Source organism: Vigna umbellata, chromosome 10, assembly GCF_029865625.1.
Source record: "Vigna umbellata cultivar VRB3 chromosome 10, Vumbellata_1.0, whole genome shotgun sequence".
In the NCBI taxonomy this organism is placed as follows: Eukaryota; Viridiplantae; Streptophyta; class Magnoliopsida; order Fabales; family Fabaceae; genus Vigna; species Vigna umbellata.
In genome coordinates, this window is record NC_142174.1 from 13,618,578 (window position 1) to 13,631,810 (window position 13,233).

The 13,233-nt window shown below is 29.4% G+C and overlaps 1 protein-coding gene across 1 annotated transcript; it reads right to left on the reverse strand.

The window, feature by feature from the left end:
- Positions 1 to 209: 209 nt before the first annotated feature.
- LOC148191961 (putative N-acetyltransferase HLS1) lies at positions 210 to 2,320 on the reverse strand. The gene is made up of 3 exons (XM_088100887.1): positions 1,913 to 2,320; positions 1,592 to 1,764; positions 210 to 1,494 (listed from the first exon to the last, which is right to left on the reverse strand). The coding sequence occupies exons 1-3, from the start codon at positions 2,093 to 2,095 to the stop codon at positions 630 to 632; spliced, it is 1,221 nt and encodes a 406-aa protein (XP_087957013.1). The 5' UTR covers positions 2,096 to 2,320; the 3' UTR covers positions 210 to 629.
- Between the last annotated feature and the right edge of the window lie 10,913 nt (positions 2,321 to 13,233).

A 13,233-nucleotide genomic window follows, 5' to 3' on the forward strand; every position in this document is an offset into this window, starting at 1 on the left:
GCAACTACAATTTATCTAAGAAATATGCGAGGAACTCAATAATCAAATAAAGTTAGGCAAAGATAAGATCCTGAGCTGCGGGCATATTATCAAAGGACAGAAGACATTGGCGTCAAAAAGGTTCTTTAAGAAAAGATTAGAAACAAGACATGTCCAAACAAAAAAGTATATTGGGATTCACCCACGAGTTCATATCCCCCTCTCTCAAAAGCCATATCCCATTATTGATATAAAAGCGTAGCATAGTCATAGATTCCGATACTTATATTTAGTAAAATAACTATATTATAAAAAACAATAAAAAAAAGAAGCAAAGTCCAAATTGCTAAAGAGGATAGGTAAATAAGAGCGGAAACTAAAAGGGTCCTAAGAAAAAGCTAATTCGTAACAACAAAAGGTGAAGGGATATGGTGGATATAACTTACAAGGATATTCCTTCAACATAGCAAAAACGACAATAAAATCACATATACCTCAACTATCTGCATTTCCACCCCCAACTCGTTACCCTAACTAGATAATATAGTTTGAGAAAGTATGCACAAAAGGAGAGAGAAAAGGAAATAGGAGGAACCGAAAAAGAAAGAAAAAGACAAGAGAACCAAAAAGTGGAGATGGACGTTGACTCGTTAGACCTCTCTCGGGTCAACAAAAATGGACATTCCGGGTTGAGATTTGGTCCAGTCACCAACGGAACCGTCACTGTAATCTTCACCCAACCGCTTCATACACCATAAATCTTCGTCACAAGACAGCATCTTCCAGTGGGGTATACCGGACCGTAAGGGCTCGTTTGGTGATACTTCCGTGGCCACCACCCTGCAACCTTTTTCCATCGCGAGGTTGTGAGCGAACCCACAGAGGGCCTTCACCATCTTCGCTGCATCTGGGCCTTCACCTCCAAGCCCGTACATGAAGTGAAACCCGAATGGCCTGAACAAGTCTGGGATCGACGGTACCCGCAGCCACGGCAGGGCCCGGTCCACCACCCTCGTCGTCTTCGCGAGCGTGCGCTTCACGCGCGACGCGCCTCGCACCTCGAGCGTGAACACCTCCTTAGAGTTCCACACGCTCACCAAGGCCCACGACTTGGGTGGGTCCGACAGGAAAAGATCTGGCCCAGGCCATGTCTCGGCACTGTAGGACCCGCCCGGGACCGCCAGAAACGTCCCCAGACTCAGCTTGTTCTTCAGGACGGAGTCAATGTCGCGCGGGAAGAACTCCGTCGTGGCGAAACGGCGACGGTAGAGAACCTCCGCGTCGGAAGGGGAAAGGCTAATGATTGTGACCTTGGGGGACACCCTTGCTCTGTGGGCGAAAACGGGGTTGACAAGAATGGACGGGGTACGGAACTTTGAATACCCGCATTTGTCGGTGAAGAGTTTAACGGAAGCTAAATTGTCGTTTTCCGTTGCCATGTAGGAATACTCGGCACCATTATCCCTGAACCACGCCTCCATCCTGTGCACCAGCTTCAACCCTATTCCCATTCTCCTGCATCATCACAGCACAAGCAAATAATCAATTAACATCTCATCAACATCTTCATCAGTATATCATTAACACAATCATCTATCTAATTTATTCTTACCGTTGATTGGGCGAAACGCGAAGGCCTAGTATGTAGGCGACTTTAGTGTACACCGGAACATGCTTAGTGTTATTGGCATTGTGTTTTCCGTTCCTGGATAGTCTTTTTCCGCATGTCACCGTTTTTATGCATCCTCTTATCATTCCTACTACCTCTTCACCAATCTCCGCCACCTGTTGATCCACATGAGAAAATAATTATGTACACAGAACATCTTATTATCTCGTTGAAACTTTACAGTAGCATAATCGTCTCTCATTGAGTTGGTGAGAAAAGTGTCTGTGTAGATACATTGATTGAAGTTGGTCAGTTGATATATACCAGCATGAGAAAAGCAGGCGAATGGCGAACCCTGCAAATTGGGTCACCGAGCATGTCCGTGAAGAGAGAAAGCTTGCCACTGGGTCCAACTTCGCATATCCTTTCAACAGCTTCTACTCTCTCTCTATCTCGATCAGGATCGAACTCTCTCACAGACAGCATAGGTTTTAACTCTTCATCCATCAGAAGAAAGGTAGGATATTCCTGTGGTGGTGAGAAATAAGATAGAAGAGATAGACGGCAGAAGGAAGTGCGAAGAACTATAGCAAGGGAAGGATAGAGTTTTATAGAGGAGTCTGAGAGTGAGGAAATTGCAGCTTTTTCAAGACTGATTAATAGTTACACTGTGCCATAAGCAAAAAACCTAAACTACCAAGTTCGAAATTTGAGAACCCAAACAGAGGCTGAAAAATGATTTGTATAGGTATGAATGAATTTGGAAAGTCAATAAATAAAAAAAGAAAGAGAAGAGAAGGGGCTGTTTATTTAGATATTTCAGCTTCTATTATTCCTCCGCAGTTGCCAGGTACAACTCTTGTGGCCTTTAAATACTGAACTTTTGAGTTCTTCTCTGTTAGTTTATATTTTTCTTGGTTTTGTTCATTTTCAATACATGATTATTTTTTAGTTTCTCTCTCTAGAATCTACCACTTCCTTTTGCTTTCATTTCCTATTATTCAATTATATATACTATAACTTTAAAATAATTTGGAATATGTCTTTATCTATTCTTCCTTCCTCCATCTATTGTTTTTTCTATATTGGGGAGACTTTTTTTTCTTCTGTTTTTGGACTTAACATTTTTAATTTTCTTCTTTATGAGTAGCAATAATAATGACGGAAATGAATGAATAATATTGATTGCCAGAGGCAGGAGAAAAGGCAATGGGACGAATAAGTGGCGGCTATGACTGCGCAGTATTGTGGTGATGTTCTTAATTTAATTTTTAATCATTTATTTTATACGGAAGGATGCGTTGCCATCATGACCCCATTTGTAATCATTACCTTTAATACTACTACATACTCTCACTTTCCTTACTATGTATGCATTACATAGAAGAACATACCTGTTTTATTTTTTTAATTTATAGAAAACATTAAAAATATTTTTAAAATATAAAATCAGTTGTATTTATTTTCCATCTGTTTTTTTTATTTATCTCTTTATTTTGCATCAGATAATTTGATCATGTATTCTAAGACATTTTTATTCATCAACAATAAAATGTTTATTTTTATTTTCATCTTTTTATTTTGTTTTTTCAAATTAAACACGAGAAAAATTCTTATATACCTTGAATTATACGTATATTTTAACCTACGGTACATACACATTAGTGTGTGTGGAATGTTGTGAACTGTTTGCATCCATAGGATGCCAGCGATAATATCAATGTTGTATTCCCTTTCTACCAAACTATAGTGAAACCCCAACCAGCAACCTATTTAGTTTGTATTTTCCATCAACTTTTTCGATGAAATTGAATTTAATATATATTTTTTAAAATTTATGTTTTAAATTGTAAAATTCAAAAGCGACATATCAGTACGTGATCTCTTCCTTTTCTACACATATTATATGACGTAATCATGGTAAATAAAATTGTAATTTTAATATACTAAATATTATGATTTTCTTATATATTGTTTAATTATTAATAGAATTAAATTCTAATTTATTTTTGTTTATTTATGTATTGTCGCAGTGACCATTGAACTGCAAAATCGATTCCTCTTACACTGCTCTGCTGTTAGTTGATTTTCTGAACACGATCGTGGCCGTTGATATCATTGTCGCTGAACCGACTGCTAGGATTTCTTTGCTCGTGAGCAGCAAAGATTCTCCTTACTTTTATCATACCACTGATTAAAGCCTATGAGCCAAAATTTTCACTACTCCTATGGGAGGCTCGTACATACTGCCACAAGATTAGAAGATGTCGTGTCCTAAAGTAATGATTAAAAATTCACTTTTAATTAATTATGCAAAAAAATAATACTAATAAAATCAACATCATTATAACATGGTACATGACAAAAAAAATCTATTTACAACATTAGATGTCATGCTTTCAAAAAATCCTTCTTAAGATTATTTTATTCATTTGCAGATAATATGTTAATAAATATCGTTAGTGTTATTACCATGAGACAAGATAAAAAAAAATACATTACAAATATTTGCATTGTAAATGCAATAGTGATAATAAATTAATTGTCTCAAAGATGTTAATGCAATAGTGATATAATTATAATAAAAATATCTATTTTGTTGTGACCTATTTAATATTTTTTAACTATACTCTTAACATTATTCCCAATATATACGATGAGAGCATCTAGCATAACTATTCTTATCTTAACAATTCACAAGATAGCTTTTAATTTTAAAATGATCAATCCTATCATTATTGAAAAAAAATATGATAAAAATAAGTATATTATATTCTTAAACAATTCTATTAACATAATTTATTCCTTTCAATAAATATAAATTTTTTTAATTAAAAATGATTTTTTAAATTAAATAATATTTCATTAGAACACCTCGAAAAAATATAAATATAAGGCAAATTCTATAATGAAAAAAAGGACTTGACTAAGGCTAAACCGTGTTTGATTGACATTTATGTACGTGTCCTATTGTTTAATGCACCAATTTGGCATATTTAAGGTAGTGCAAACCAAAAGGTTTATTTTGAAAACCACCTTAATCATCATTAGTAATGAAAGAAGTTAATACGTTACCATAGTTTTGGGTTTTAATTAATAATTAATGACTCAATCATTTTCTATTACTTTTATTCTTGTATGACGCAACTGCCACATTAGAAGGGATGTGATAAGAATCTAAGGGAACTTTTTTTAATATTTTTTCCTCTATTTTCTTAAAGTAGTTGTATTATAATAAACAAAAAGTTTATATTATTAATTAAAATATTGTTATAAGTATTAAATTTAATTAATTTGCTTTTTTTTCATTGAGTTAGTGAACAACATTCTACAACCACCCTAACTTATGTTTATAATTTCTGAAGTTTCGCTCACAGGTAATTTCTTACCTAGAAAAGACTATTCTTAATATTTATATTTACTTTAATAATGTTAATATGTAATTTCATAGATTTCAAAGGCATGACTCAATTCTCTATAATGTATATTTATGCTTTTAGATAATAATACATATCGATATGAAAGTATTATAGATATTATATCTAGAGAAGATAAAATGACCCTATTTTATAAAATATGAAGGAATGAAGGTCTTTATCCTACTAAGAGATGCTAATAATATAAGTCATTCTTAAAATGGGTTTGAATTTGCAGATATATATATATATATATATATATATATATATATATATATATATATATATATATATATATATATATATATATATATATTTAAATTAGTGTAATTTTCTACCTAGTAAGATATGCGTACCATTACAGATGATACATTTAGAAAAAAAATGATGGCATAATGCTGAGTACAATCATAAGTTTTAGTATAAAATTATAACTATATTTTTATTTATATGCAAAATTTATTATTTGTATTATTTTAATATAAAATAAGAAACAATTTATTTCAAAATAAAAACACTAAAGAATTGTTAATATTAGTTTATTTTCTATTTAAATGATTGATCCTCTCTCTAAAAAATCACTGCCATCATTATTTTTTTAACTCTTATATAATATTAACATGTCAACATCTAGTAGATAAGTCGAGGAAGCATTTAAGTATTAATATTTAATATTTTAAGTATGCATACTAAAATAATTATAGGTCAGATGTTAAGTATTAATATTTAATATTTTAAAAATTATAACATATGTTATAATTTTTAACTTATTGGTTAAGAAATAGGGTACAATGTTTACTAAAATAATAAGGATTTAAAGTTTAATATAGGTCAGATGCTCTTTTATTTAATTGCTTGAGTTACATCTGTCTCCCTTCTTTCTTCTCTTCTTTTTATTAATTTGTTTTTTCTACATAAACAATCTCTTAATTCTAACTTGAGTAACAAGAACGATAGTGACACATTTTTTGAACACGCTTTGTCCATTTGATTAAAACTTATAAAAACATAATTTCATTGTAGGGCAGATTTTATCGATAAAATCACAAAATATAACAAGCACAAATATAATTTTTTTTCTCATTTTAATACCAAAAATTAAAATAATAAAATATGTATAGAAACCCCTTTAATTTTAATATTTTAGAAGTAGTCTGACTCTATCACTCTGAAGAATTTCTTTTTTTTAAAATTTTAGAAAAAAAAAACACTCTCTACTCTGTGTGATTGAAATTTATTGAATATTTTATGCCATCTTTGTCCGGAAAAAGGTTGAGCAAAACTTCACCATTTCCTGCAAATTTGACATATTGTCTTATTGTGGTTTGCTGGTTATTTGAAACCGTTTCTATAAAGTTAAAATTATTTGATTCCCATGTCCAAACTTTTCTTCCACACCGTGTAGGTGACGAATTGAAGTAAAACAGAGGCAGAAATGATCCTCAATTCATATAATAAAGCTGAAAAACTGATAATATACAACTTTCTACTTGCACAAGAATATTCAATCAACAAGAATTAAATCTATATAATGTATACATCATGCATGCATAGGGGTCATGTCAAATGGTTCCTCCCTCTGATTTATATAAAGAAATATTCCCTAATATTTAATTTCTTTTGTGATAATAACTAATGACAACGACATTAACTACAAGAAATGCAAAGTGTAAAAGAATACAACCAAAATAATTTCGATTTTTAATAATGGTATTTTATTTAATATATATAATCATTAATAAAAAATAATTGAATATTGTTTTCATATTTAAATTTAAATTTATTTATGACGAACTAACCTCTATTATGTTATATTATATAAATGTATTTATACAGCGTGACAATAAGTGTACATCACCACTTAGTTTGCTTTGCCAAAAGATAATAAAAAGGAACGCATATAACAATAAAAAATTAATTTGACTTTTTCATCAAAATAGTATAATTTATTTTTTAAATTAGAATATGGTTATCTCACAACAATATTGATCTTAGTTAATAATACAAGTTTCTTTACTTTCTTCGTATCTAAGTAACTTTTTTTTACCATTCACAGCATTAGTTAATAATACAAGTTAGTTTACTTTCTTTGTATCTAAGTTACTTTTTTTATCATTCACAACAATTTGAGAAATTCTAAAATGTTTTGTATTATTTTATTTTTAATAATTTTTCATGATGATAAAATAGATGAGTTTTAGATATTCAATATATGGGATTTCAAAATTCACTTAATATATGACTTTATGTGGAAATATTAACATTATTATAATATTTTTAATTGAAAATAAAATAAATTATTATGTATTATTTTTTTTCCTGTAAAATAAATATTAATTTAAAACATAAAAGAAGTCTTCAACCGGTATTATATTGAGATGAATATTACTAAAAAAAGAAAGAAAATAAACTGTTTAATTTTTTACGGACGTAATTAGTTGATTTTTATAAGTTTTAATGTGAATAGAATTTGATAAATTGAAATACTGCTCTCTATACTACAATAAAAATTATAAAAACATGGAATCAAACTATATTCACTAAAAATAAATAACCATTATCTCACAAATCATACAACTAAACAAAACAAAAATACTACGTAGTTGATATCTAATACAAAAATGAGAAAGGACAGTTAAACTACTTAAAATCTAATATATTATCAATTTCATAGTTTTTTTTAATAGTGGCAATAACTTATATGAGATGGTAAGACTAGGAGTTAAAAGACAAATATACACAAAAGTGCGAAAAGGAAAAAAGAACACTTAGGTTAATTTGTTATAATTTACTTATGATATATTCTGTGTTGTAAAGTCTTTCATTATTTCCTTAATGAAAATAAGTAAGTTAAATTAATTTCTATTTATAATAAGTGGTTTAATATTTTATTTTTGTAAATTTATTTATATTTTTTTATAATAAGTATAGTTTGTTAATGTTTTATGAAGTTTATTATTACGGTACTAAAAGAGTTTTGACACCAATTATTTTAAATATTGAATTTCGGTTTTATAATTGAAACATATCTAAGCAAGGTGAAAAAATATTGACTTTTTGTGTTCATTAATTTATCAAACGAATCATTAAGGTATCTATTATGCTTCAATTATCTTGGAATTGAAATATGCAACTATAAATAAATAATAACAAATATAACAAAATGTGGATTAGTCTTCGGTTCAAATAATAACCGAAACAAATTATTTTTGATTTTAAGACTATTTCATATCAATTCTTACAAGAACAAAGACAAAATAAGGTATTTGACATCGGAAGAATTGATGTAAAATATCCTTAAAATTAAATAATATTTTTAATTAGAAAGGATATTAGATTTCGGTTTTTCAAGAATTGAAACTAAATATCACTCTATATTTGAGTTATGATTATAACCAAACCTAATGAAAGTGTTTTTTATATAATATTTTTTTGTTTTTAATTTCTTTTTACATATTATACATGTATAAAATATTACAAAACTAGCATAGAAACAATACATTATATTTATCATACCCATAATATGCAAAAATTTAAATATAAGAATAAGTTATCTTTACAACAAGTAAATGTGTTAAATACTAATTTAACATATACAAAAAATACAAAAAAGTACATCAAACATAAAAGAAAATACTTTAACGTAAATATACAAAAAAAAATATTAAAAACATATTTATAAAAAATTAAAATTTTTCATGAACTTGGGAATACAAAACAAGTTAAAATTGGAAGCCACATAAATTTTCTGAGATAATGTGAAAAACCTCAACAAAAGTTAGTTACATTAGCCTTACAAATAAAAATATATAAAAAACAACTTAAGCGATTTTCTTGCGGGATTTTGAAATGAAAGCAAAGTGAAGGTTGTGGAGTTCACGTGGAAGGAAAAGAAAAAAGAAGAATGAAGAAGTAGTAGTTGTGGTGAAGCGACTATGTGGTGACATTTGACGACGAAAATAATGTAGGATGGTGGAAAAATGACGTTGCTTACTTCATCACTGCTACATGCCCCTTTGACCTGTTTCCATCTTCGTTGAGCTAAACCGTCGTCTCCGTTGCCTCCTACATCATCAAGCTCGGGATCTTATGCTCATATTTTTCTTCTCTAACACGTGCAAGGGAGGGATAATGATTATGTTCTTCTTCTTTCATGCAAGGGTGCATCCAGTCCAAGCACATTGTCGTTGGACAGTGATGGATTTGTGTAGGTTATGAAATTGTGTGAATTTGTATGAAATTTTTGTAATGATAATTGGGAGATAATAAAATTGTGGAACAAAGCAAAGCGAAATAATGAATAAAAGTGGAGTGATTACATTTTGTGCATAAAATTGTTTGTATATGTATAACATTCGTCTGTAATGTGTTTATTTTTGTGGATTGGAAAAAAGAAGGAAAAAAAGAAAAAAGGGGGAGAGGAAGAAGATGAATCAAATCGCGGTATTTACCAATGGAATCACTGATGAAAAAAATCTTTCGATAATTACCGACGAATTTTTGCTTTATTTATCGACGAATATAAATTTACGTCGATAATTATTACCGATTGCATTGTTACCATACTCTATCAGTAATCCGTCAGAAGAAAGCTATTATCGAGAGATTTTTGACGTTCTGACGAATTTTGACCATCGATAATATTTGTTTTTCTTGTAATGTAAATATGTATGATAGTAAGTGTGATGCACCATAGTGAACTGAAGGCCCACTATCTCCAACTTTTATCCCTAATGAAACTTAATAACAAAGGTACATACTTCAAAATGAAAATGTGTTTAGACATGTGTTTTTTGGAATATATTACAACATAGGAATAAAAGTTTATTTAGGCCAAGATGTAAGGAAAATTCCTTTTCATAATTTAAAATTTGGATATGGATGAAACATAAAATTCCTAATGTTAAAACTTCCAAACTTAAATTGATGCCAATATCCACTTGAATGTATAAGATCACTAAAATAAACAACAAAAACATTAAAATAAGGTAGAACAGGGATGGTAGATAGGGATAGGTCAAACAGTTAAAAAGGAAAATTATCAAGCTTTGATGAAAACCAAAGTGTTGGTTGAAAAAATTAAGAACTCTAGGTCAAACAATTCAAACCAAAACGTAAGTGAATCGAGGGGGCTTAAAACACTACAAAAAAAGTTCAAATTCATTGACAAATGAAAACCATGAACATGCACAAAAATCCATTAGTAAAGAAAAATTGTTGACGATTTATAGACAACAAAAAATTAGTTGGTAAAATATTCGTCGATAAATTTTGTCAATAAATTTTGCCAATTAATAAGAAAAATCGTTAGAAATTATTGACAATAAAAAATCTATCAGTAATTATTAATGTCATCTTTTTCATGAGTAAATATTATGATTTGGAATTGTACTTCCTCCTTATCAATAATCTCCCTTTTCTATNGTTGTTGGATATTTACGTTTATATAATGTTTAAATGTGAAACTTATGTTTATATTTAAATTTTTAATAATATATATTAAATTGACTTCATCTAAATTATGACTTCCAACAATATTATGTTATAATTTATTTTGGTGAGACCAATTCAAATTATAACAGTATGAATGAATAAATATAAATATTTGAAATAATAAGTGAAATACGAATACATAGTCGTGTGTGTGTGTATATATATATATATATATATATATAATATATATATATATATATATATATATAATATATATATATATATATATATATATGAAGATATTTTGGAAAAAAACTATTAAAATTGCAATAAATTTTATCCTTTCAAAGATTCATTGATGTTAATCAAACTGAATACAATTTGACAAAATTGATATTGTATTTTATGGTCACTTATGACAGAACTATCTGAATGAGACCGAAACGATCGGTCGAATAGTTTTCTGTCAGCCACCAAATTTCATATGATTCAAATAATTAACATACACACCTTTCGATCATAGAAGAATGGAGACTGAACAGACAACCTACAACCATAAATCATCCCTAAACATCACCTCTAATTAAGATTACTGAAAAGCATTACTTAGCAGGTGGTGCGCTATGATTGGGTCATGATTAGGGTTTCACTGATATCAAACTCATATAGAAACCTATAAGTAGAAGTCAAAAATAAGAAGGTAGGTGATTACATTTATTACATATTTAAGACTTTGTTGTGATTCCGAATTAACTATTGACTTGTGCGTCCAAATGCATTGACAGATACAATATGACAGTTTAGAATGTAACCAAAGAAAGACTTTGAATAAGAACACTCATAATTACTTAAACCAACTTGGAATAAAATGTTATATGGATATCCTCAACTCTACGTCTAAAACATTTTTAATCATGGAAAAAAAAAATTATTTATGCAAGTTATTAAGTACCTAAAATGGTTTATGAGTTTAGAAAGAGTCTGTATTAAAAGACTTATAACTGGTACGAGACAGTACCGGAAGAAAAGCATAAAAAGAAAAGAGAGGTGGAACGCTATGCTTGTCGGATCCTGCCGACGGAATGGAGGGAAGTGATTAGGAAAACGGTAAACATATTTATTGTAAACCCTGGAGGTGTATTATGTGTGAGAGGATGTTGTAATAGAATGTCGGGAAGCAGTTAATCTGCAATTGTGGGAAAAGATGTAACCGTGGGGTCACCTTTGACATGGTCTTCTTCCACTTTGTGCTTTGTTTCGTTGATTCGCCGACCCTGTTTGTGGTGTGTGGGGAACATGCACACGCCCCAGGCTAATGCTTTTAGCTTTTCTTTTCTCCCTTTTCACTTTTGTTTGTATTTGGACTCCTCCACTACGCAATCACACTCTCTTACCATAACTCCTTTTCTTCACAAAAGTTATGCCTTTCTTCACCACTATGCATTTGTCACTTCTAACTACAGGATTACCTTTCATTTTTAAACAAATACGTAATCCTTTTCTTTTCACTCTTCCATCAACTATCACTGCCCTTCCATCTCTTTTTTCTCTTTCATTCAACATAATATATATCACGTTATTCTATGAGATCATTCTTCTTTCTTTCCACTCTTTATCTTTTCCTAATATATACTTACTCCTTATCATCACTATATTAAAACCATAAACATATATAAACAAATAAATATCAAAATGAATAACATGTATTTACGACTTGTTGCACTTCGCCGAGTAGCGTAAATGAATTTAAAAAATATATTTATACTTGTTAAGAATTTAAATAAAAGTAGAAGTTTATTTGGTTGAGTATAAAGGAGAAAGATAATATATAAAAAGATAAATATCAACAGTACACTTTAAGATTTTGTGTTGAACGTTTTATCATCATATTAAATGTGCAACTCCTATGTTAGAAGTGGTGAATTTTCTTAGTCTAACCTCATAAAAAAGTTTCAACAATGATATCACTATGGTCAGAAAAAAATATGAATTAGATAAATTATGTCTTATATTATGATAAAAAAACAAAACTCGCAAACATTAAGGAATAATATATATATATATATATATATATATAATATATAATATATATATATATATATAACGTCTCACAAACATAACATAAATATTAGATTTTATGTTAAAGATAATACACTTTTTTTAATTTTCCAACTCTATTTAGCAGACACCTCTCTTTTGTTGTGTTAAAATGGATTACTATAAACTAAATATTGAAGTTCCTTGTTTTGGCAGTTTCTTAAATGTGGTAGTAGGTCAAGAGTTACAAAGCTCCACTAGATTCTTTTGGCTCTCTTTTGACCCTATTTATCAGGCTAATTATATATTATTAATGTATCCGTTAACCATAATTAGGAATAGTATTTGGTGTTGAGAAGGTAATTGATCAAAATACCCACATTTTTTAACGAACCCTTGTCAGCGGTTCTTTAAGGATGCTATGGGAAAAGTCTTACCCATATCCTTACATGTAATTGAATATATTCTTAGATCATGTGGAATAAAACCAAACCATCCTGTAATGTTACATTGTATTTAATGTTTTGCTTCCTTACTAAATGGTTGCAGATATATTCCCCTTTATGTTTCTCCTACCTAATCACAACAAAAAGAATAAGCCATTAATAGAAAATATGTTTTGTATGCATTTTTTTTTTCAAATACACCAACCCTTTCTCATTTTCCTTCTCAGTCTAACTTAATTATGGAAAACATGGGATAAACCCTTGTTTTAGTAGCAGTGTTCTACATTATGAAAAAGGCCTCTCTGAAACTTAA

What these genes read in the sequence shown, in the direction of transcription:
- LOC148191961 (XM_088100887.1), bottom strand. Translation starts at nt 2,095, where the DNA reads ATGGATGAAGAGTTAAAACCTATGCTGTCTGTGAGAGAGTTCGATCCT. An exon ending in CGCCTGCTTTTCTCATGCTG is followed by an intron (nt 1,765 to 1,912) that starts GTATATATCAAC and finishes GTGGATCAACAG; the next exon opens with GTGGCGGAGATTGGTGAAGA. An exon ending in CGCGTTTCGCCCAATCAACG is followed by an intron (nt 1,495 to 1,591) that starts GTAAGAATAAAT and finishes GTGATGATGCAG; the next exon opens with GAGAATGGGAATAGGGTTGA.